Genomic DNA, 27809 nt, shown 5'->3' on the forward strand with positions numbered 1-27809 from the left:
GAGAATTTGATGTTGGAGAGACAAAATGGGAATCCAAAATGATAGTGAGGTAAAGACCAGGGATGACAATCCCTCAGCAGGCTTTCTGTGAACCCATTCTAAACTTGAAGGTGCCAGCTGGCATGTCTCCAAGAAAAAACAAAATGGAACTATCAACTGACCAGATTTGTTTGCCTGACATAAAAACTAAATAAATGCTACTGGGAAGATTTTAAGGTAGAATTAGTGGTGGGGGCTATGAGAATTAGACCTCTAACACTCCCTGTTTGCCTACCATGTACATATTTCTCTGCCCACCAGCCTCCCTATAACATTCAGCTACATGATTATTCATTTTGAATATAATGTTATTAAGAGCTGATCCTTACCAAATACCTCTTATGATATATAATCATTACTTTTTTGGTTTAACTCCTCGCAGTTAATGATTCCTCATTTTCTCATTTGATTCTTTAAATTATAGTCATAGATTAGCATGATAAAAAATAAAAATTTAACATTTTTACATTTCACATGTAAATATTTATAACTCATTTTTCATTTTTCAGTCATTAGACTTAATCATTATCAGACATTATTCTTGATGACAATTTCGAGTTACTACATATCATCATATGATAATTTGCTTACATTTCTTTCTGTTGGGCATTAAGACTTTTTCAAATTTTTTTATATTCTTTTTTTTTCACAAACTGTTGAGTGTTTTTTGTTTTCTGTTTTGTTTTTTTTTTTTTTGCTTTTTATTTTTATTTTTTAATTTATATCCAAGCTAGTTAGCATATAGTGCAACAATGATTTCAGGAGTAGATTCCTTAATGCCCCTTACCCATTTAGCCCACCCTCCCTCCCACAACCCCTCCAGTAAACCTCTGTTTGTTCTCCATATTTAAGAGCCTCTTATGTATTGTCCCCGTCCCTGTTTTTATATTATTTTTGCTTCCCTTCCCTTATTTTCATCTGTTCTGTGTGTTAAAGTCCTCATATGAGTGAAGTCATATGATCTTTGTATTTCTCTAATTTCGCTTAGCATAATACCCTCTAGTTCCATCTACATAGTTGCCAATGACAAGACTTCATTCTTTTTGATTGCCAAGTAATATTCCATTATAAATATACATACCACATCTTCTTTATCTGTTCATCCATCGATAGACATTTGGGCTCTTTCCATACTTTGGCTATTGTCGATAGTGCTGCTATAAACATTGGGGTGAGTGTTCCCCTTCGAAACATCACACCTGATCCCCTTGGATAAATGCCTAGTAGTGCAATTGCTGGGTCGTAGGGTAGTTCTATTTTTAACTTTTTGAGGAACTTCCATACTGTTTTCCAGAATGGCTGCACCAGTTTGGATTCCCACCAGCAGTGCAAAAGAGATCCTCTTTCTCCACATCCTCTCCAACATCTCTTGCTGCCTGAGTTGTTACTGTTAGCCATTCTCACAGGTGTGAGGTGGTATCTCATTGTAGTTTTGATTTGTATTTCCCTAATGATGAGCCATGTTGAGCATCGTTTCATGTGTCAGTTGGCCATCTGCATGTCTTCTTTGGAGAAGTCTATTCATGTCTTTTGCCATTTCTTCACTGGATTGTTTGTTTTTTGGGTGTTGAGTTAGATAAGTTCTTTATAGATTTTGGATACTAACCTTTATCTGGTATGTCATTTGCAAAGATCTTCTCCCATTCTGTTGGTTGCCATTTAGTTTTGATATTCTTAATAATGCTTATTGAGAACTACATAAATCTTTGTCTCTATTTCTAATGACAAGTTCCTACAAGCAGGATAAATTTAAGGTTTTGCTCTATACGACTTAGTTGTCCCCTAAAATTTCTGCCAATTTACATTTGTACCTACAATGTATTATGTTCATTTCGCCACACACTTATGAGCAGTAATACAGTATTTTTAACTCTTTCAGAAATTAAGAGGGAACAAATTTAACATGTACTCTTTTTAATTTGAATTTCCCTATTAGTTATATTATATTATATATTTATGACTTTTAATCATTTTTCTTTTTGGGTATTATTTGTATTTGTGTGGTTTTAAATTCGACATACCTTCTCCCGGATTAAGGATATGTATCACTTTGTCATGGTAAGTGTTATGGTAAGTGTTTTTTCAGTCTTAACTCTTATGTAGTCATACTTTTGTTCTTCTTTCTCTTGCACTTGGTCCCTAGGAAGGCCTTCCTCAGCTCAAGGACAGATAAATGTTGACCTCTGTTTTCTTCTCCCTCTATGAGGGGGGTAGTATTAAGGTTTTATTCTTAGTAATTATATTAAGTAACCTAAAAGGGATCCTTTAGCAATACTTCCATAAAAGCATGAGAATGGGGGAAACCTCAGGAATATAAAAAGTGGCTTAAAATCAAATAACTTTCAATGTATCTTTTAACTTTAAATATTTCAACATGTAAGCTTCCTTCCTTAAATATCAGAGTACCATGTGGATTAAAACAATGTAACACTTTCAGGTATATATGCCAATATAGCTTAATTTTGAAAAATTTTTACTCACTTGTGGTCATGACGTTAGGAGGACAAGAGGGTATTCCATGATCTACTGCCCATCTGTAGGCTCCTTCTCCAACTAAAAAGCTAACAACAGAAAAATTATTCTTTTAAAAATTCAGTTTCATCTTTTCCTATATCAATAAAGTAATATAAATCATATAGTAAGGCAACTGAAAAAATGTTTTGCATATAGATATAATTCTAGGTTTATTACCTCAAAATAACAATATGGCTACATGCCCCAAAATTATTTAAACATTTTCCCCAAGTTAGGAATTTTACAATTGGAAATGGTACAATTTCATTTGCAATAACCAACAAGTAAAAACCAGCAAAATTCACCCTGAGATGCAAAAAATAGTTGATTTCCCCATGGAAAATACTAAGATTTATCTTGGATCATCATGGTCACACGATCCATTTAATCAAGTTAAGAGTCACAGTATCAGTGAATGTCCTCAGATTTAGTATTCTTACCTACTATAACACCTGGGTCTACCTAAAATGAGTGGGTACATCTAGAGATGCCCAAAAACAATGAGATGTGCTTACATTTTCATGTCTTAATGCAATGAAAATATATAAATGACCTATAAAATATATGACTCTCAGAATCATTTTTACTGTGGCGAGTACTGTGGTGTGTCCCAAAAGTAATTTTTTAAGCCCTAAACTGCAAGTTTTAACATAATGAAGTAAATGAAAGGATACTGTTAGCTAACTGTAAAAGACTTATTTCCAAAGATTTCAAAGGGCATGCAGGATAATTAACCACTCCATTCCCTAACACAGTAACAGCAAGTGGTTACCATAAAAATCAATCACTTCATCTCCTTCCATAGCCAACTTCTTAAAGCTCTCAGCCAGCTAGTAATGGGTTTCCTTGAACTTATGCCTGCTCATTAGTTTTTGGCTCTCTAGTTTTTGTTTCTGTTCTTCTAATCATTCCAACACTAAAACTCAAAGTAATGCATACTGAAGTCTTTAGATTCATTTGTTAGTAAGGAGACCAATGACATACTGGCAAAACAAAATCTAAGGAGATACTCAGAAATGTCCAAATAGTTCTACTGAGAAACTAAATGGTTACGTCCAATAACTGTTTTCCAATATATGGAGAGAGAGCCAACAAGAATAGACAACTTTACTCCTTCAAACCTCTATATCTTTTTTTAAATTCTAGAGGATTCTGAAATAGAAAACAGTTTCTCCTATTCTTTTATCAAATGAAGACCACTGCGAAGAAAATGCAAAGAAAAGCTGTCATGTAAAGTTCAAATGAAGAATAACTGAAATAGAAACTTGAATGTGAGTTAAGCTGTCCTGATGGCATTTTTAGCACTTCCTCCTTCCAAAAAAGGAATGTGATATAAGAAATAACTTCTCTCCATGCAAAGATGTAAAAGAGATGCCGAAGTAGCATATTAAGTGATCAGAACAGAAATTTGGAGCTGAATCTAGTATTCTTAGCACGCCCATTTCATCTTGGGTTCAAGCCCAGTATCTGGAATCAATGGCATTTTACAAAATATTCTTAGTTTTATTTTTCATTTATTAAACAGTCATTGCTTCTAAATTAAACCAACTTGCCACTGGCTGCTATGCAAGTTTTTAAAATACCTTAGCCATTTTATAATATTCATAGGAAGTTGACTATTTGGATGCCATCTTATGAATAAGAACACTGAATATCTGACCTTTTCCTACTATCAAAAACTACCTGTCTAGTAGTTAATCATCACACAGAATGGCACAGTGCTTTCGAAGTAATTTTAAAATTCTGAAAAGCTACATGATACTAACATGCCAAAAATTCATTTTCTAGAATATTACATGCAGTATCAATTCCAATTTCTCAGTCTTATGACTCCCCAAGGAGAAAGCTTTTAGGGAAATTTTGCCTCAATCAAGTTTAGGAAATCCCATAGAATATACCTTTGTAAAATATCTGGAATCTGACCACTTCTCACCACCTCCCCTGCTAACCCCTTTCTCTGAACTACCATCATCTCTTACCTGGATTGTTGCAATGGACTCAATACTTTAATGCTTGCCTTGCTTTGCTCCCTGCCCCAGTCTATGCTCACTGGCCGCTGACATCCTTGTAAAACACAAGTCAGACAAAAATTATATCCCTCCTCTCAAAACTTGCAAAACCTCTCATGAGAACTCTAGTGTAAACACTGGAGTCTTCATAAGAATCTACAAGCTCTCAAGTGATCTGATCCTTTCTGCTCCCTCTTTACCTCATCTCTTACTCCCCTTGCCCCTTTGCTTACCCTACTCCAGCCTCCTATAAAAACACAAACATGTCAAGGAACCTCCAGCCTCAAGGCCTTCACCCTGAATGTTCCCTCTATTAGGCTCTTCCTTATTTCCCAAATGGCATATTCCCTCATCTGCTCAAATGTCTCCTTTGAGGAGGCCTATTTAAACTGTACCCAGCATGAGGTACCTGGGTGGCTCAGTTGGTTAAGCTTCTGACTCTTGGTTTCAGCTCAGGTCATGATCTCACAGTTTTGTGAGTTCAAGCCCCGTGTCAGGTTCTGCGCTGGCAGCATGGAGCCTGCTAGGGATTCTCTCTCTCCCTCTCTCTGCCCCTCTCCCACTCACACTCAGTCTCTCTCAAAATAAATAAACCTAAAAAAAACAAAAAACAAAAAACTGTACCCAACACACTGTATTCCCCTACCTAGGACTTTCAATCCCTGTCATTCTATTCTTTTCACATTTTTTTCACCTTCTAACATACTATACACTTTATAATTTATATGTCCATTATTTACTTCTATCTTCCTCAAATAAACTGTAAGCTTCGTAAGGATGGGAATCTTTGTTTTTTCATTGACATACCCAAGCATTTACAAGAGTGCCTAAAGCATACTAAGCATTAAACAAACATTGGCAAGATATTAAACAAGTAATAATAAGCTAGGGGGTCAAAATTCCTTAAGGGACAGTATTTTCCTTGTGTTTTACCCAATGTAATTTACATTAAAACAAGTCTCACGGTGATGTAAAACAAAAAGCAGCAACACTCTACTAGAAGCAGCCCTGGGGTGGGGGGAATGAAACCTCCACCAAGCTGCCCTCTGGGTGCTGCAGCAAGCACTAGCACAGTCAAGGTCCGGGCAAGGGCTATGGGCGCAAATGCAAGATGCGAACTGCAATCTCATGGCTGGCAACCACCCATTTCCAGAGAACCATGACTCCATAATCAGTCTAAAAAGTGTCATTTCGTGATTCAGAAAGCTCTCAAGATTGCTCAGGGATCCCAATAATCAAAATATATTATTCTGGAAAAGAAAGATATAGGAGAAAATGATAGTTATTTCTTTGACTTAAAACTGATTTCTATCTATTTTATCTGTTGCTTCTTTGTTCATCATAAATATATAAAACTGATGAAAGACAAATTAATGGCTATTGATCATTAAAAGCTTATACACAAAGTGCAAATAAAGGAGAACTTGCTGTATTTGGAAATAACATGTAACAACCAAATTAAACAATAAGCACATAACTCTTTGAAACCATTTTTAATTTAATTTCAATTTTTATTTTTTTAATTTAAAAAATGAATTTTTAAAACACAGAACCTCAGCATAAGCAATTGACACATAAAAAATAAACAATCTTTAGAATCAAAATATATTTCATCAATGTTCACATTTCTCTGGTTGTCTTAGAAAATTTTTTCTACTATTGTTATCCAACTAAATCTATACTTTCTGAATAACTTATTTCTTACATTTCATCTTTACATTTTTTTAATTGTCTTTTCACATTCACACAACAAAAGTAGTACAAATTTGAATGAATTTATGAAATATAATAGATTAAATAGTATTTTAAGAAAATGTACCAAAAGCTAAATTTGCCTCTGAAGAAAATCCTAGGGTCAAATGAGCACCTTAGGTTTCATTTATACTAAACATAAAACAATGTTTGTCAGGCTTTCCCTTTTTCATGAAAAGAAACATAATTTCCAAAAATTATAACTTCTTTATTAGGAGTCAGCAAAGTTTTTGTGTAAAGGATGGGATAGTAAATAGGTCGGTTTTCTGGCCATAATGTCTCTTTTGCAACAACTCAATTTGGCCTTTGAGTGTACAAGCAGCCACAGACAATACATACACAAATGGGTAGGGCTGTGTCCCAATAAAACTTTATTTACAAAGCAAGCAGCAGACCAGATTTGGCCCATAAGCCATAGCTTGCCAATCCCTTGTTCTAAATGATAACACCTGTCAAAGCTATACCCTATCATAATGGAAGAAGAAAGATCCAAGCTATAAAATAAAATATAGAAACTTGAGTAAATGTGACACAGTTTATGAAGGTTGGCCCACCAAGTTTATAAAGATATCAAATACTCTACTAATCTGACCAAACACCACTACTTAAACAATACAACATATCTTAGTGGCTATAACCAAAAAATAAGGTATGCAGATAAATGAACTTTTTATTTAATTTTTTTTAATTTTTTTAACATTTATTTATTTTTGAGAGGCAGAGAGAGGCAGAGCATGAGCAGCGGAGGGAGAGAGAGAGAGAGAGAGATACAGAATCTGAAGCAGGCTCCAGGCTCCGAGCTGTTTGTTAGCACAGAGCCTGACGTGGGCTCAAACTCAAAACCTGCGAGACCATGACCCAAGCTGAAGTTGGGCGCTCAACCAACTGAACTACCAGGCGCCCCAATGAACTTTTTATTTAAAGACTTCCTAAAAAAACATTCATTATATATAATGTCTTGCTATCCCCATAGAGTGGTGACAGATGACACCAGAGGACCATGATTTCTAAGTCTTCCGTCTGCTTTTTATAGTTTTTGTACCTCTATGCCTGGCATAGAGAAAATGAACAATAAATATTTGCTGAGTGAATTGAAAAATGAATAAATAACTACATGAGTATAAACAGTAACTTCTCATTATTATAAAAGGATTCTATTCTACCCTTACTTCTAATCTGCTGCTTCTAATGTGATATGGAAGGATTCCATAAATTCCTAATAGCCTAACAGTGGTCAAGTATGGGACCCAGTTTCATTATCTGCAAAATGTCTTACCCTCATAAATCACTGTATAATTTTTATGAGTCAATACATGCAAACCACATAAAACACTGCCTGAAATAGTGTACAAATGCAATAAATGTTAGCTATTATTATTACACTAATTAGATAACTAGACTTATTAGGGTCATATGAAAATAAACTCAAATTAAAAACATGATAAAGTTGGTTTTGTTGACTTAGGACGCCAAAAGAATTTGGTTTTTTCTCAATTACTAGAGGTGTGCGGTGAACTTCCAGGAACATGAGAGAGAGAGAGATTTCTGCTCCTGGACAAGATGGCATAACAGAGAACAAATTTACACCCTTATCTGAAGAAATTATTTTAAAAATCAGAAATACAGGAAATGATAGTTTTCAGACATTAGTAGGCAACATAAGGGCAGTGATCTTGAGAGAAAGGAAACAAACAAGGTAAACCCTATGACTGACCCAGCTTACGGCCTAGAGAGTTTCCAGGCCATGGCCCAGGAAGAATTCAGGCAAAGCCCAGCAGTCTCTCAGTTGAAGAGAAAGAGCTGGGCATCCAAAGAAGCCCAGACAGCCAGAGTTCACAGGGAAGAATACCAGAGAGGAGAGAGCTGCACAGAAAAGGACTCGGACATCTACAGAGTCCCCTCTAGTCTTCAGCTAAGTAGAGATGAGTGTATGTGTAATAAGAAACCACCCAAAGTGCGGGAAAGACTACCACAAAAATTTTAGAGCAAACAAGCCCCAAGTTCACAAAGGCCAGGAACAGCTCCTGCTCCCATCAGTCAAAGTAAGAAACCTCATTCTAGGTACATCTGTTATAGTACTCAGAAGAGTTTTGCCCCAATAGCAAAATAAAATTAGCTCAAGGCGAAATGCTTCTCTAGTCACATGTAACAAAGTATAAGGTAAGACCTGAAAGGATGAACCTGTCTTTAAATAACTATATCCTAGAATAAAACTCAAGAATATTTATTAAAATATAAAAATATCCAGCACCAAATATAGTAAAATTCACAATGCCTCAAATGCAATAAAAAATTACCAAGCATGCAAATAAGCAAGGAAATGCAACCTACAATGAAAGAAATCATTCAACTGAAAACAACTCAGAAATGACAGATGATAGCAAATTAGTAAACAAAGATATTATAAGTTACTATAACTCTATTCATATGTTCAAGAAGCTACAGGAAAGATTAAACATGTTAAGTAGATACATGGAAGACACTTTCTAAAGCTGCAAATCAAACTTCTGGAGATGTTACAAAGTCAGAGATGAACAACAATGTAGATGGGATTAACAAGCGATTAGATATTATAGAAAGATAACTAGTGAACTTGAAAACAGCAATGGAAGTTATTCAACATGAAACAAGGAGAAAAATGAATGGAAAAAGTAAATAAATTATCAGTGACCTGCAGGGCCACAAGAGCTCAAATGCACATGCAACTGGAGTCCTGAAGGATGAAAGAGGAGTCAGAAAAAATATCTGAGGAAATAATAGCCAAAAATTTTCCAAATTTGATAAAGTATGTATCCCTATATATCCAAGAAACAAAATAAACCCAATCCAAAAACAAGAGAAAAAAACAATGGACCAATGTATCTCATATATTATAAAAATTCTTTACAAAATCTTAGCAAATTGGGTCCAACAATATATCAAAAGGATAACACAGTATGACCAAGTGGAATTTATCCCAGGAATGCATTGTTAACAGTTGAAAATCAACCAATCACTAACTCACCAAGTAAGAAAAATTGTAAGACCATCTTAATAGATGCAGAAAAGCATTTGAAGAAGTACAACACCCATTCCTATTAAAAACTCTTAGAACACCAAGAAGAGAACTTTCTCAGCATAATAAAGAACATCTATGACAAACCTACAGTAACCACCATACTTAAGGGTAAAAGACCAAACACTTCTACCCTAAGATCACAAACAAGGCACAGATGCCCACTCTCACATTTCTTTTGTTTCCCCCACTCTCACATTTCTATGCCACATTGCATTGGAGGTCCCAGCCACTATAATAAAGAAAAGGAAATTAAAGTAACCCAGATTAGAAAAACAAGGAAGAAGTAAAACAATCTTTATTCTCAGAAGACATTACTATCTATATAGAAAATCTTATCAAATCTATAAAAATAGTACTACCGAACAAATGAATTTAGCAAATTCTCTGGAAAGAATATCCATGTAATAAAATCAATCATATTTCTATATTGGCAAGGAATAATTGGAAAGTAACATTTATTATTTATATAATTTATCATGGTATCAAAAAGGATGAAATACTGAAGTATAAATTCGATAAAAGCTTTGCAAGACCTGTACACTGAAAACTATAAAACTGTTCAGAGAGGCTAAGGAAGACTTTAATAAATGAATATGTTGCAATCCTAATCAAAATTCGAGCAGGGTATTTATAGAAACTGGCAGCTTAATTCTAAAATTCATACGGAAATGCAATATGCCTGAAATGGTCAAAACAATTCTGAAAACAAAGAACAAAGCTGAAGAACTATATACATGATAAAATAAGACAACTAGTTCCAGACAAGTATAGCATCACTATACCATAAAAGCCATCACTTTTTCCCACATATTTTATCTTTGTAAAATATAAAAATATTGCACATGTACCCTTTGACAATTGCTTCATCTTGTTCCCTCCCTTCCTCTTTTCCCAGAGGTAATCACAGTGACTTTGGTAACCTCCTTTGCAGACCTTCTTTGTACATCTATGTACATATATATGTAGCCTTAAAAAATTAGAGCCCCGTTTATGTTGCAATATTATGAAGGAATACATGGGAATAAGAGAAGCTTAAATTCAAGACAACTGTTACATAGGAGCAGGAGCAGAGGCAAAATCAGGGTAAGGGTGTGGGACAATGGGAAGGATAAGGATGCTATTAGAAAGGGATCCATCTAGGAAGCTTCAAATCACTCTGTAATATTTTATTTCCCAAACTGGATGGTAGGAAACAGGTATTCTTATTTATAAACATCACATTATTTTGTATTTTTTTAAGAAAACATAAGTTAAACTGAATATATCATACAGCAATTTGATTTGTTTACAATATAGAGATCTATCCATTTTTACTATATATAAATGTTTCTCCCTTTCAATACTGCAGATTATTCAAAATATGACTAGAAAACAGTCTATTTAGCCATTGATGGACATTTAGATTGTTTACATTTTATACACCAGAAGCAGTGTTGCTGTATGCTTCTTGTGCTATAGAAGCCCTCCTGTGTACATGTGAAGGTGTTCTATCCCAGGACAGAATTGCTGGAGCACATAGCATGTGCATTTTCAATTTTTTACATTAATAAATAATAACAAAATGTCCCTCAGCTGGCCATATCAATCTATGTTCCCACCACTAGTAGAACAAAGAACCTGTTTTTCCATAACCTCAACAACACTGGATAACATTCGTCTTTATTAATTTTGCTACTTTAAATAACATGAAAATGCCATCTTATCATTTTAATTCACAATTCCCTGATTATCGTTGGGCACTTTTATACCATTAATATTTTATTCTCTATAAGCTGCCTATTTGTACTGCTTACCAATTTTTAAAGTTGAGGCTATCTTTGTCTTAATATTTCATAGTTCTTAAACATGGTTACTATTTTTTTTTTTTGCTACTTACACTGCAAATAATTGTCCTCAGTTCCAAAGGCCATAATGTCTTTTAATTCAGATCATAGTGCCTTCAGTTGTATAACGCTAGACATTTTCACTTGTCATATTTCCATATTTTAGCCTTAATTTTTAATCTTAATAAGGTCTTTGTTACCCTGTAGTCATAAACATAATCTCTCATTTTTTTCTTAAAAAAATTTTATACTAAGCTTTTTTTAACCTCATGTTTGAATTTTATTTTTTTGAATGGTATGACAGAGGAATTTAAATTAACTTTTATCCACTAGGTAGCCAATTGTCCCAACACAATTTATTTAATATGCCATCCTTTTTTCCCCCACAATACTTTGAGATGACATTTAGGAGAGACTAAACTTAATTCCATACTTGGTCTGCTTCTGGACTCCCAGTTCAGTCCTACTGATTTTTTCTATATATATCCCTATACCTCTGTCAATCTGTTTCCTGTTTTAATTATGATAATACTATGAGGTATCAGAATAGCTTTTAGATAAGTCCAACTCTTTGGTCTGTTTCAAAATGTCTTGGCTATCTATGGTTGTACACTTGTTCCTCCATATAAACTTAAGAATCAACTTGATAAATGCCAGGAGTAGTGTGGGGAATGGGATTATGATGATTTGCAGATGAACTGTAAAATACTTGTCACAAGGTTTATGCTATTTTTCTTGTCAACTAAAACAACTTTATTGTTGTTTCCTCCCTACATGTGTCTTCTAATTGGTTTAGAATTAATTATGCTAATTTACGTACAGTAGCAGATATGGGTGAAAGAAAACAGAACATTTTAAATCAACATTGAGGAGAATATGAATCCAGAGATAATCTCTTTACATCTACTACTTCCCCCAAAATAAGTCCCATCCAGTAGGACTCTGTGTATGTATTAAAGAAAACTTAGTAAATTTTGGGTTAGTGGACTTCATACCAGTTAAAAAAATAGCATGGTTTTAATACAAATTATGAGAAAAGTCTAAGAATTTTCTAAACATTTTTCCTACTTTCAGATTTATAAAAGTAAACTTACTGGTATCAACCAGACATATTATAAACAATCTCAAAATTTCACATCTGCTTCTCCTTATCCTTGTTTTGTTGAAGACACAAATATTAAAAATTATATTTCTCTGAAAATTTTTATAATTGACCTTCCTAGCATCACAATTAAACACACCTGAGAAGTATATGATTAAAAGGATTACTTGAGTATATTTGCGTAAAAAGTTTCAAGATTTTTCAAAACTATGTCAATTTATTTTCTATGATTTCAAATTATAACAGTCAAATAAAGTGGTACAGTAATATCACAATTTTCAACACACACATTAATATAACCTACACACCCAGGCATGCAGAAGATATACTGAGTATGCAATGGCATTGAAGCATATTTGTTACCATTATTAGGCATACTAATAGGATAGTGATTGTTTTGCAAACAGAGAAGTTTACAATTATTTAAGGGTAAAAAATATGATGTCAAGGATTTGCTTTAAAATACTATAGGAAAGGGGCACCTGGCTGGCTAAGTCAGAGGAGGATATGACTCTTGATCTTGGGGTCATGATTTCAAGCCCCATGTTGGGTGTAGAGATTGCTTAAAATAAATAAATAAATAAATAAATAAATAAATAAATAAATAAACAAACAAACAAACAAACTTTAAAAAATTCTTTAAATAAAAAACTAAAATACTACAAAAAGGAAAAAGAAAGATGAATGAAATAGATGAAGGGCAAAACAATGTAATTATTGGAGCCAGGTATCAGGTTCATGAGGGCTTTTCACCATGTTCATTCTACATTTATAAATACTTCAAAAGTTCAAAGTTTTTTTTAATGAAAACTGTATGTTAATGTTGGAGAAAAGATGTAATCTTACTAATCTTAACATCACAGTGTGTTTCTCCAGAAGAGAAAAATTAAGTACTTTTAGTCTAAGATCATCTCAAAATTAAAATCAGTTTGGACTCTGAATTTTTAAAGTTTCATAATAAAAGACCCAACTGTGCACTTAGTAACAGCAAAAACATCTCTGTAATCAACTACAAAACCAAAAATTAACTCTGATTTCTTTTCTGCTTTAATCTGTAATATTCTATTCCATCTGAAGCTCTATCAAGTGTACAAAATGTTCCAAGATTACAGAACAAAGTGTGTCTTCCTCTCAAAAGCAAGCTACTGCTGGTGTGTAACCAATAGCATCAGCCTTCTGTGGATAAAAATAGCCTTCAAACACCGCATGCACCAAAGACCAAAGACCCAGGGAAAGTCAGGCAGAACAAAGCTGTTACCAGGGAGGAATTCGGCCAGCCGAGAGCTTGCCCTTCTGCCCTTCACACAAGAGTCTGTTTGCAACTGAAACTGGGTTCTTGATTCCTATAAAATAAAATTGGCAGAAAATGGAGTCAGAAAAATGCCTTCAAGTTTCCCACTCAGTTTTGTGGTGTTTCAATAAAACAACTTTAAAATATCTTAGAAAACTCTTCTTATATACATACTAATGAAAACCCTCAATTATCATGAACAATAAGGATAAAATCAACAAACATATGAATACCTAGTAGATGCAAGAAAAGAATATAAAACATACATTCTCAGTTTTGTCATGTGCTACAGCAGCAAAGACTGAATTTGAAATATATACTTAAATTAGGTTCCTTGTTAGATTTCAGAACAGAATAAAAAAAGTAATGAAAGTGTAGCATCTACTACCAAAAATTGAATTTCCTCTAAAGCATAAACATGATTACAAACATAGGAGGAGGAATTAATGGCCAAAAATTTTAAATCTCACCTACAGGAGAGATAGAATAAAGAGAATATCCTACAAATTAGGTAAGAGTGGGGAAAAGAGGTCAAGTATATACAGGTTGGTAACCTAAAATATGGTTCAGATTGTTTTCAGAACAGAAAACAGAATGTGAAGAAAAGTGAGAAGAGGATGTATATATGGAAGGGATGATAGGACAGCAAGTGTTAGTGTGAAAAACGGTGCCATGATGACAATGACAATGACAAATATGACAATGTGATGATGACCAAAGATAGTGATAGCAAAGTAACTCAGTATCTAATATATGCTAGGCTCACTGCCAAACCCTTAAATGTATCAGGTTATTTCACTGATCTCTCAACTCTATCATATAAGTATACTTACGAAACCTGATTACTGAGGAAATATTTGCACAGAGGGTTAAGTTACCCAACCAAGATCACAGTGTTAAGATTTTAACAGAAGCAGCTAATGCCAGAGACCATACCCTTAACCACTAATCAATGGATGCCTCTCAGGATATCATTAATGCCAAAAAAAGAAAAAAATCAATAGTGGGATATGAAGAGACTATAAAAACTCAAATTAAAGTCACTATATTGCCTCAAAACAAAATCATTTAGCTAAACAACAAAAACATGTGCTAGCTCTTAAACTATATCTCTGCACAGGTGCCTGGGTGGCTCAGTCAGTTAAGCGTCCAGCTCTTGATTTCAGCTCAGATCATGATCTCATGGTTCTTAAGTTTGAGCCCAGCATCAGGCTCTGTGCTGACAGCACGGAGCCTGCTTGGGATTCTCTTTCCCCCTCTCTCTCTCTGTCCCTCCCTGACTCGTGCTTGCTCTGTCTCTCAAAATTAAATAAAAAAACATTAAAAAAAAGTTTACATCTCTGTATATGATGATTCAATATTGTTAACACTTTAATAATTGTCAAATCAAGTTATAAATTCAAATCAACAAATTCTCCATCAAAACTTCAAAAGGATTTCTATGATGTATGACAAGCTGACTCTTAAACTCATCAGGAAGAGAACACTTTGGGAAAAAATGAAGAGATATTTACCCTACAAGATACCATTTCTTACTAAAATCTATTCTTAATTAAGAGAGTGTGATTTGGGTACAAACAAACAAATACATCAATTGAATAGAATAAAGCTACTATTCAGACACAGACACACATTCATTTGGACATTTAATCCATGACACAGACAGTAGTTCAAATGAGTATGAAAAGATAGACTCTATGTGAGAGGTAGAAAGAACACAGAGTGATGGGAGTCAGACTGTTTTATAACTGTACTGGCTATCAATCTATTACTTCTCAGCTACAGATTCTCCCTTCATTGCCTGACCTGTGGAAATAGATATGAACCCTTTAAATGTGTTCCCTTTGCCAGCTGGCACACCGGTAACTTTATCAGTAGAGGGCACTGGAGACATACTGCAGAAGGAACAGTGCCTTATTAGCCAGGCTTGCAGAATGTCAGTTCTTCTTCACTATTTGGCCCACATGGTATTCCCCAGTGCTAAGGGCCTGCAGAGTGCAGCTTTCTCCAGCATTTGGCCACCACATGTTCTCCCCAGCTCCTGATTCAAACTACAACAGCATAGCTGACAGCCCCAGAAAGAACAGGACTGTGCCCAGCTCAAGTCACACACCTTCTCAGCCTCACAAGCACAAACAGCAAACTGTCCTATGGGGAACACTGCCTCGTGAGCCAAAAGCCCAATCTTTATCCTGTGCAACAGAGGTTCAGTTCCCATAGTTTCCTGACCCCTGTGTATCTGCCCACCAGCTTGAGCTCACATGTGCCCCACAGGATCGTTCCTGGTCTCACAGTGACTGTAGCCTGGGTAACCCAACAACTACTCTGCCCCACAGTGAGCTGCACCCATACCTTCTTTACTGATGTCTGAATCTCCTTTCAAGTCTATCCTTACTTGGGTATTCTCCCTCTGCCCTAGAACACATTTTGAGTTTTCATTCCATCTTTATATAGTTACTCTCCTATCACTGTTTAATCATCCTTTATATTAAACTTCTCCTATTTTATCTACTGTGTGGTTTATCTCCTAGTTAGACCCAGACTGATACAGCAACCTTGGACAAATTACTAAACCTCTTTTGTATTTCAGTTTCCTTATCTGTGAAATGGGGATAAAAGTACTGACGTCAAAAGGTAATTGTGAGAACTAAGTGACTAAGTATACGTAAGCTACTGGAGAACAATGCATAGTATGCAACAATCACCCAATAAATGGTAGTTGTTATTGTTATTATCATTCAACAAATTGTATAGGGACAATTTGTTGGTTATTTCTTAAAGAAGTAAATGAAAAATAAATTATAAGTGTATTAGAAGAAAATATAGATTAACTGTACTTATAATTATAAGGGAAACCTTAAGAAATGCAAAACACAGGCAGGGACTGCTCCACGTGGTTTCCCGACCACCGACTGGCAGGGTCTTGATATTAAAGAATCAGCAGAACGGAGTCTCCATAGCCAAGCGCAGACCAGAGGCCCACGGAAGAGGGTAGGAAGGGCGGCGAGGCGGTGCGCGCTCCACGGACTGGCAGGAGGGAGCCAGGGCGGAGGGGCGGCTCGCCGGCCAAGCAGAGCCCCCGAGTCTGGCAGGCAAAAGCGGAGGGGCCTGACGGACTGTGTTCCGACAGCAAGCCCGACTTAGAGTCTGGGAGGTCATAAGTTAACAGCTCTGCTCAGAAAGCAGGAAGGCTGGAGGACAAAGGGAGGGAGAGCTGCTGAGCCCCCCCGGACGACAGAGCTCAGCTTGGCGAGGAACAAAGGCGCTCGCCAGCGCCATCCCCCCCGCCCATCCCCCAGCCAAAATCCCAAAGAGAAACAGTTCCTGCCAGGGAACTTTCTCGCTCCGCTCAAACACCCAACTCTGTGCTTCTGCGGAGCCAAACCTCCGGCAGCGGATCTGACTCCCTCCTGCTGCCACAGGGCCCCTCCTGAAGTGGATCACCTAAGGAGAAGCGAGCTAAGCCTGCCCCTCCTGCCCCCGTGCACCTTGCCTACCCACCACAGCTAATACGCCAGATCCCCAGCACCACAAGCCTGGCAGTGTGCAAGTAGCCCAGGCGGGCCAGGCCACGCCACAGTGAATCCTGCCCCTAGGAGAGGGGAAGAGAAGGCACACACCAGTCTGACTGTGGCCCCAGCGGTGGGCTGGGGGCAGACATCAGGTCAGACTGCGGCCCCGCCCACCAACTCCAGTTATACACCACAGCACAGGGGAAGTGCCCTGCAGGTCCTCACCACTCCAGGGACTATCCAAAATGACCAAACGGAAGAATTCCCCTCAGAAGAATCTCCAGGAAAGAACAACAGCTAATGAACTGATCAAAAAGGATTTAAATAATATAACAGAAAGTGAATTTAGAATAATAGTCATAAAATTAATCACTGGGCTTGAAAACAGTATAGAGGACAGCAGAGAATCTCTTGCTACAGAGATCAAGGGACTAAGGAACAGTCACGAGGAGCTGAAAAGCGCTTTAAACGAAATGCAAAACAAAATGGAAACGACGACAGCTCGGATTGAAGAGGCAGAGGAGAGAATAGGTGAACTAGAAGATAAAGTTATGGAAAAAAAGGAAGCTGAGAGAAAGAGAGATAAAAAAATCCAGGAGTATGAGGGGAAAATTAGAGAACTAAGTGATACACTAAAAAGAAATAATATACGCATAATTGGTATCCCAGAGGAGGAAGAGAGAGGGAAAGGTGCTGAAGGGGTACTTGAAGAAATTATAGCTGAGAACTTCCCTGAACTGGGGAAGGAAAAAGGCATTGAAATCCAAGAGGCACAGAGAACTCCTTTCAGACGTAACTTGAATCGATCTTCTGCACGACATATCATAGTGAAACTGGCAAAATACAAGGATAAAGAGAAAATTCTGAAAGCAGCTAGGGATAAACGTGCCCTCACATATAAAGGGAGACCTATAAGACTCGTGACTGATCTCTCTTTTGAAACTTGGCAGGCCAGAAAGGATTGGCACGATATCTACAGTGTGCTAAACAGAAAAAATATGCAGCCGAGAATCCTTTATCCAGCAAGTCTGTCATTTAGAATAGAAGGAGAGATGAAGGTCTTCCCAAACAAACAAAAACTGAAGGAATTTGTCACCACGAAACCAGCCCTACAAGAGATCCTAAGGGGGATCCTGTGAGACAAAGTACCAGAGACATCACTACAAGCATAAAACATACAGACATCACAATGACTCTAAACCCGTATCTTTCTATAATAACACTGAATGTAAATGGATTAAATGTGCCAACCAAAAGACATAGGGTATCAGAATGGATAAAAAAACAAGACCCATCTATTTGCTGTCTACAAGAGACTCATTTTAGATCTGAGGACACCTTTAGATTGAGAGTGAGGGGATGGAGAACTATTTATCATGCTCCTGGAAGCCAAAAGAAAGCTGGAGTAGCCATACTTATATCAGACAAACTAGACTTTAAATTAAAGGCTGTAACAAGAGATGAAGAAGGGCATTATATAATAATCACAGGGTCTATCCATCAGGAAGAGCTAACAATTATAAATGTCTATGCGCCGAATACCGGAGCCCCCAAATATATAAAACAATTACTCATAAACATAAGCAACCTTATTGATAAGAATGTGGTAATTGCAGGGGACTTTAACACCCCACTTACAGAAATGGATAGATCATCTAGACACACGGTCAATAAAGAAACAAGGGCCCTGAATGATACATTGGATCAGATGGACTTGACAGATATATTTAGAACTCTGCATCCCAAAGCAACAGAATATACTTTCTTCTCGAGTGCACATGGAACATTCTCCAAGATAGATCATATACTGGGTCACAAAACAGCCCTTCATAAGTTTACAAGAACTGAAATTATACCATGCATACTTTCAGACCACAATGCTATGAAGCTTGAAATCAACCACAGGAAAAAGTCTGGAAAACCTCCAAAAGCATGGAGGTTAAAGAACACCCTACTAACGAATGAGTGGGTCAACCAGGCAATTAGAGAAGAAATTAAAAAATATATGGAAACAAACGAAAATGAAAATACAACAATCCAAACGCTTTGGGACACAGCGAAGGCAGTCCTGAGAGGAAAATACATTGCAATCCAGGCCTATCTCAAGAAACAAGAAAAATCCCAAATACAAAATCTAACAGCACACCTAAAGGAAACAGAAGCAGAACAGCAAAGGCAGCCTAAACCCAGCAGAAGAAGAGAAATAATAAAGATCAGAGCAGAAATAAACAATATAGAATCTAAAAAAACTGTAGAGCAGATCAACGAAACCAAGAGTTGGTTTTTCGAAAAAATAAACAAAATTGACAAACCTCTAGCCAGGCTTCTCAAAAAGAAAAGGGAGATGACCCAAATAGATAAAATCATGAATGAAAATGGAATGATTACAACCAATCCCTCAGAGATACAAACAATTATCAGGGAATACTATGAAAAATTATATGCCAGCAAATTGGACAACCTGGAAGAAATGGACAAATTTCTAAACACCCACACTCTTCCAAAACTCAATCAGGAGGAAATAGAAAGCTTGAACAGACCCATAACCAGCGAAGAAATTGAATCGGTTATCAAAAATCTCCCAACAAATAAGAGTCCAGGACCAGATGGTTTCCCAGGGGAGTTCTACCAGACGTTTAAAGTAGAGATAATACCTATCCTTCTCAAGCTATTCCAAGAAATAGAAAGGGAAGGAAAACTTCCAGACTCATTCTATGAAGCCAGTATTACTTTGATTCCTAAACCAGACAGAGACCCAGTAATAAAAGAGAACTACAGGCCAATATCCCTGATGAATATGGATGCAAAAATTCTCAATAAGATACTAGCAAATCGAATTCAACAGCATATAAAAAGAATTATTCTCCATGATCAAGTGGGATTCATTCCTGGGATGCAGGGCTGGTTCAACATTCACAAATCAATCAACGTGATACATCACATTAACAAAAAAAAAAAGAGAAGAACCATATGATCCTGTCAATTGATGCAGAAAAGGCCTTTGACAAAATCCAGCACCCTTTCTTAATAAAAACCCTTGAGAAAGTCGGGATAGAAGGAACATACTTAAAGATCATAAAAGCCATTTATGAAAAGCCCACAGCTAACATCATCCTCAATGGGGAAAAACTGAGAGCTTTTTCCCTGAGATCAGGAACACGACAGGGATGCCCACTCTCATCGCTGTTGTTTAACATAGTGTTGGAAGTTCTAGCATCAGCAATCAGACAACAAAAGGAAATCAAAGGCATCAAAATTGGCAAAGATGAAGTCAAGCTTTCGCTTTTTGCAGATGACATGATATTATACATGGGAAATCCGATGGACTCCACCAAAAGTCTGCTAGAACTGATACATGAATTCAGCAAAGTTGCAGGATACAAAATCAATGTACAGAAATCAGTTGCATTCTTATACACTAACAATGAAGCAACAGAAAGACAAATAAAGAAACTGATCCCATTCACAATTGCACAAAGAAGCATACAATACCTAGGAATAAATCTAACCAAAGATGTAAAAGATCTGTATGCTGAAAACTATAGAAAGCTTACGAAGGTAATTGAAGAAGATATAAAGAAATGGAAAGACATTCCCTGCTCATGGATTGGAAGAATAAATATTGTCAAAATGTCAATACTACCCAAAGCTATCTACACATTCAATGCAATCCCAATCAAAATTGCACCAGCATTCTTCTCGAAACTAGAACAAGCAATCCTAAAATTCATATGGAAACACAAAAGGCCCCGAATAGCCAAAGTAATTTTGAAGAAGAAGACCAAAGCAGGAGGCATCACAATCCCAGACTTTAGCCTCTACTACAAAGCTGTCATCATCAAGACAGCATGGTATTGGCATAAAAACAGACACATAGACCAATGGAATAGAATAGAAACCCCAGAACTAGACCCACAAACGTATGGCCAACTCATCTTTGACAAAGCAGGAAAGAACATCCAATGGAAAAAAGACAGTCTCTTTAACAAATGGTGCTGGGAGAACTGGACAGCAACATGCAGAAGGTTGAAACTAGACCACTTTCTCACACCATTCACAAAAATAAACTCAAAATGGATAAAGGACCTAAATGTGAGACAGGAAACCATCAAAACCCTAGAGGAGAAAGCAGGAAAAGACCTCTAGACCTCATTCATAGCAATTTCTTACTTGACACATCCCCAAAGGCAAGGGAACTAAAAGCAAAAGTGAATTAATGGGACCTTATGAAGATAAAAAGCTTCTGCACAGCAAAGGAAACAACCAACAAAACTAAAAGGCAACCAACGGAATGGGAAAAGATATTTGCAAATGACATATCGGACAAAGGGCTAGTATCCAAAATCTATAAAAAGCTCACCAAACTCCACACCCGAAAAACAAATAACCCAGTGAAGAAATGGGCAGAAAACATGAATAGACACTTCTCTAAAGAAGACATCCGGATGGCCAACAGGCACATGAAAAGATGCTCAACGTCGCTCCTTATCAGGGAAATACAAATCAAAACCACACTCAGATATCACCTCACGCCAGTCAGAGTGGCCAAAATGAACAAATCAGGAGACTGTAGATGCTAGAGAGGATGTGGAGAAACGGGAACCCTCTTGCACTGTTGGTGGGAATGCAAATTGGTGCAGCCGCTCTGGAAAGCAGTGTGGAAGTTCCTCAGAAAATTAAAAATAGACCTACCCTATGACCCAGCAATAGCACTGCTAGGAATTTATCCAAGGGATACAGGAGTACTGATGCATAGGGGCACTTGTACCCCAATGTTTATAGCAGCACTCTCAACAATAGCCAAATTATGGAAAGAGCCTAAATGTCCATCAACTGATGAATGGATAAAGAAATTGTGGTTTATATACACAATGGAATACTACATGGCAATGAGAAAAAATGAAATATGGCCTTTTGTAGCAACGTGGATGGAACTGGAGAGTGTGATGCTAAGTGAAATAAGCCATACAGAGAAAGACAGATACCATATGGTTTCACTCTTATGTGGATCCTGAGAAACCTAACAGAAACCCATGGGGGAGGGGAAGGAAAAAAAAAAAAAAAGAGGTTAGAGTGGGAGAGAGCCAAAGCATAAGAGACTGTTAAAAACTGAGAACAAACTGAGGGTTGATGGGGGGTGGGAGGGAGGGTAGGGTGGGTGATGGGTATTGAGAAGGGCACCTTTTGGGATGAGCACTGGGTGTTGTATGGAAACCAATTTGACAGTAAATTTCATATATTAAATAAATAAATAAATAAATAAATAAATAAATAATAAATTAAATAAAAAAAAAAGAAATGCAAAACACAAAAGCCACAAAAGAACAAGTAAAACCTTGATAAATAAAAATTTTAAATTCCAATATAATAAAGCACATTATAAATAAAGTTAAAAGGCAAACCACAAGAGATATGGAACAGTCAGTTCACAAAGAAACGCTAATGGCTTTTAATATATGAAATTTCATTAAATCCCAATAAAATATCATAATAAAAGAAATTAAAATTAAAATTAATTGATATACCCTTTCTTACCTACCACACGAATCAGAAAGGATATAGAAGATTGGAAGAAGTGAATAACCAAATTGACCTAGTTGACACATACAGAACACACACCTAACAACTACAAAATACATACTCTTCTAAAGTTCACACGGAATGGGGCTCCTGGGTAGCTCAGTCGGTTAAGCGTCTGACTCTTGGTTTTGGCTCAGGTCATGATCTCACAGTTTGTGTGTTCAAGCCCTGCATTGGGCTCTGCGCTAATAGCACAGGGCCTACTTGGGATTCTCTCTCTGCCCCTACCCACTCTCTTTCTCTCTTTCAAAATAAATAAATAAACTTTATTAAAAAAATAAAGTTCACGTGGAGTGTTTATCAAAACACACCATAAACTGGGCCATAGAGCAAGTCTCAAAACGTTTCAAGGGACTGGAATCATACAGAAGATGTTCTCTGGCCACAGTGAAATTAAACTAGAACTCAAAAAGAAAACTAATAAAGTCTTTAGGCAAATACAATTGACAACTCATATGAAAAAGACAAATTCCTTGAAAACACACACAAGAAAAAGAAAATATAATCTTATAACTATTAAAGAAATTGAATCCCATTTTTTAAAACTCCCTTCAAAGAAAACTCCACTAACTTAGAATAACTAATAAATTCTCAGAAGAAATCATTCCAATCATGCATAAACTCTATCAAAGGGAGTGAAAAAAAATCTTCAATTCATTTTATGAGGCCAGCCATAACATGATTCTAAAACCTTAAAATAATATTACAAGAAAGGAAAATTGAAACCAATTTTTACATATACATGAACATAGATGTCAAAATATTAAACATCAACAACTTGAATCCAGCAGAATATAAAAAGATTAAAACACAACCAAGATTTTATGCCATGAAGGGAATATTCAAAAATCAATCACAAATTTCATCATATTTAACAATATAAGGGGGGAAAACCTTCCTCTCAATAGATACAGAAAAGCCCTTAATGATAATTTTCAATATCCATTTATAATAAAAACTATTGGCAAACTAAGATTAAAAAGGAACTTCTTCAATCTGATAAAGAGTATCTATAACAATCCAAAAGCTAGCAGAGCACACAGAATGATCCTGATCTCTAAGATCAAGAATCAAGCAAGGATATACATTATCACCACTTATATTCAGCATTGCACTGGATGTCACAGCCAGTATAATAATGTAAGAAAAAAATAAAAAGTTTACATATATATTGGAAAGAAAAAAGCAAAATTACATGAGTCATAGGTAATTATGTATATAAAATTTCATGGGAACTTATTTTTTCAAACTTTTTCAAATTAGTAAGTGAATTTATCAAGGACAGTGAATTCAAAGCCAATATACAAAACTCAATTGTATTTCTAAATACAATAAAACAATTAGATATCAATATTTAAAATATACGTACTTTATAATAGCATCAAAAAACTAAGTATCTAGAATAAACCTAATAAAATATATACATGGAATTTATACTGAAAATAAAACATTGCTGAGAAAAAATGAGCAATATTTATGTAAAAATACATATTCTATGTTTGTGGGATGGAATACTCAATACTGCTAAGACATCAGTTCTCCACAAATGTTCCATACTTTCAATGCAATACCAATCAAAATTCCAGCAAGGTTTTATTGTGGACGTTGACAAGTTGATTTAAAATTTTTACGAAAATGGAGTGCCTGGGTGGCTCAGTAGGTTAAGTGTTCGACTTCAGCTCAGGTCACAATCCCGAGGTCTGTGAGTCCGAGCCCCACATTAGGCTCTGGGCTGATAGCTCAGAGCCTAGACCCTGTTTCAGACCCTGTGTCTCCCTCTCTCTCTGCCCCTCCCCTGCTCACACTCTGTGTCTCCCTCTCTCTCAAAATAATAAACATTAAATTTTTTTTTAATTTTTACGAAAATGGCCAAAGACCTACAATAGCCAATATAATCTTTAAACAAATAAAAAAAAAGAAAAAAAGGAAGTTGGAAGTCTCATACTACCAGATATGAAGAATATATAAATATATTACTAGATATAAAGAATATAAAGCTACAGTAATCAAAACAGTATGGCACTGGCAATAAATAGGACAATAGAATAGATCAAGGGTACAGAAACAAGCCATTGCATGCATAGTCAGTCACCTGATTTACCAACACAGCTGTGTGAGGAAAGCACTGTCCTTTCTATTGACAATGGCAATGAACCATTTGGATATCCGTAAGTAGAAAAAAATTAATGTCAGCTCCTATTTCACATACACTAAAATTAACCTGAGCTTGATAAGAGAGCTAAACGTGAAGAGTAAAAAACAACAGAACTAATGAGGATGCGTAGCGGGCTCAGTTGGTGAAGCACGCAACTCTTAATCTCGGGGTCATGAGTTCAAGCCCCACCTTGGGGTGTAGAGCTCACTTAAAAAAAAAAAATAGAAGAAAGAAAACAATGGAGATGATCTTCAGAACTTTGGGTAGACAAAGATTTCTTAAATAAAATATTTTTTTAAATAACCATAAAAGATTAGTAATGTAAACATTAGAATTTAAAACTTCAGTTCATCAAAAGATAGCATTTAAAGAATGAAAAGGTGATCCACAGACTGGGAGGAGATATTCATAATACAGGTATCAGACAAAGGATGTGTATCTAAAATATATAAAATACTTGAACAAATCAATAAAAAGAGATAATCCAATACAAAATATGCAAAAGACATTTGAACACACACTATGCAACAAGAATATCTAAAAGGCCAGTAAGTATATCAAAAGGTTCTCAGTATTGTTAGTCACCAGGGAAATTCAAATCAAAACAATAACGTCATTGCACCGATATCAAAACAGATGAAATTTAAAAAGAATAGCAATACTAAATGTTGGCCTGGATGTAGAGTAACCAAAATGCTCATACACTGCTGGCGGGAGTAGAGACTGTAAAAACTACCTTGGAAAACTGTCTAACAGTAACTATTAAAGCAAAGCATATTATGCACCTAAACTTATTTACTCCAAATCTTAGGGTAATACCCAAGAGAATTAAGTACACATGTCTATCAAAAGGCATGTACAAGAATATTCATTGGAGCTTTATTCTTTACAGTTCAAATTATCACGGGAAGGAGAATAAATAAGTTATTATATATTCACGCAATAAAATACTACTAAGTAATAAAAAGAAAAAATTACTAGGACACAAAACATGGGTTAATCTCATAGGCATAGTGTTAAGCAAAAAAAAACAAAAACAAAAACAAAAAAAAACAAACAAAAAATAGACACAAAGGTGTATGATTCATTATGTAAATTTTAGTAAGAGGCAAATTAATCTACAGTGCTTAAAGTCACAATTAGGAGAGAAGAGGATAAGGAGGGAAGGTAGGAGCAGAGTATGAGAGGTATGGACAAGAAAAAGGCATAAAGAATCCCTCTGGGATTATAGAAATGTTTTGTATTTTGACATGGAAGTGTTTTACATCTTGATCTGGGTAATGGTTTACATGGCTATGTACATTTAAAAAATCATGCAGCTACAACAAAGGAAACAATCAACAAAACTAAAAGGAAGCCGATGGAATGGGAGAAAATATTTGCAAATGACATATCAGATAAAGGGTTACTGTCAAAAATCAACAAAGAACTTATCAAACTCAACACCCGTAAAACAACCCAGTGAAGGAACGGGCAGAAGACATGAATAGACATTTTTCCAAAGATGTACGGATGGTAAACAGATACATGAAAAGATACTCAACATCACTCATCATTAGGGAAATACAAATCAAAAATCACACTGAGGGGCGCCTGGGTGGCTCAGTCGGTTAAGCGTCCGACTTGGGCTCAGGTCATGATCTCGCATTTGTGAGTTCGAGCCCTGAGTTGGGCTCTGTGCCGACCACTCGGAGCCTGGAGCCTGCTTCGGATTCTCTGTCTTGCTCTCTCTCTGCCCCTCCCTTGCTCACACTCTGTCTCTCTCTGTCTCAAAAATAAATGAAACATTCAAAAAAAAAATTAAAAAAAAAACACACTGAGATACCACCTCACATGGGTCAGAGTGGCTAAAAGTAACAACTCAGGAAACAACAGATGTTGGCAAGGACATGGAGAAAGGGAAACTCTCTTGCACTGTTGATGGGAGTGCAAACTGGTACAGCCACTCTGGAAAACAGTGTTCCTCAAAAAATTAAAAATAGAACTACCCTATGACTCAGCAATTACACTACTAGGAATTTATCCAAAGGATACAAAAATGCTGACTCCAAGGGGCACATGCACCCCAATGTTTCCTTCCCTATGAAAAAAAAAAACAAACTTCAAGACAACCTGGTTATATGCATATGTGACATTCCTCATGACCTTGTATCATGAGATCACTTAATCAGACTGCATGTTTGTGTGTTACCATATATGGGAGACAAAGAAGTAGAAAATACATAAAAAAAACTATGCCACGTGGCGTTGAGAGTTCAGTTCTTCAGGTACGAACCCAACTGAGCCATGCCGGCACTGATAAAGTTGCTTCCTGGAAAGAAAAGCCTCGGTGTCGTGACTCTCTATGCGAGAATCCTGCTACAGCAGCGCTAACAATAGCCAAATCATGGAAAGAACCCATATGTCCATCAACTGATGAATGGATTAAAAAGATGTTGTGTAGATATATGTATACACACACACACACACACACACACACAATGGAATACTACTGATTGATGAAAAAGAATGAGCTCTTGTCACTGCAACAACGTGGATGGAACTGGAGGGTATTATGCTAAGTGAAATAAGTCAGAGAAAGACAGATATCATATGATTTCACTCATATGTGGAATTTGAGAAACTTAACAAAAGACCACAGAGGAAGGGAAGGGAAAATAAGTTACAAACAGAGGGAGGCACAATCACAGAGTCTTTTAAATACAGAAAACAAACTGAGTGTTGATGGGTTTGAGGGGATGAGGAGGTGGGGGGATGGGTGATGAGCACTGAGGAGGGCACTTGCTGGGATGAGCACTGGGTGTTGTATGTAAGTGATGAATCACAGGAATCTACTCCTAAAGCCAAAACTAAACTGTATGTTAGCTAACTTGACAATAATTTTTAATTCACTCATTCATTCATGCAGCTTTCTAATTAAAATCTGTGCATTTCATGTATATTTCGCTTTTATAAAAGAACTGCAAAATATTAG

At 36.2% G+C, this 27809-nt stretch overlaps 1 protein-coding gene across 10 annotated transcripts in view; it reads right to left on the reverse strand.

Moving 5' to 3' along the window:
- Positions 1-27809, reverse strand: part of TASP1 (taspase 1) — a 310802-nt gene that overhangs the window by 241750 nt on the left and 41243 nt on the right. For all 10 annotated transcript variants that reach the window (XR_008417792.1, XR_008417793.1, XR_002083857.2 and 7 more), the window contains 2 exons: positions 13556-13640; positions 2521-2600 (listed from right to left, as the gene is read on the reverse strand). Coding sequence is in view for 7 of the 10 variants with exons in the window: in XM_053890441.1 (XP_053746416.1) it covers positions 2521-2600; positions 13556-13640 (165 nt within the window). In the remaining 3 variants the exon portion in view is untranslated. The remainder of the gene's footprint in view (positions 1-2520; positions 2601-13555; positions 13641-27809) is intronic.

This window comes from Panthera pardus, unplaced genomic scaffold, assembly GCF_024362965.1.
Source record: "Panthera pardus isolate Hobbes unplaced genomic scaffold, ASM2436296v1 HiC_scaffold_25, whole genome shotgun sequence".
NCBI lineage: Eukaryota > Metazoa > Chordata > Mammalia > Carnivora > Felidae > Panthera > Panthera pardus.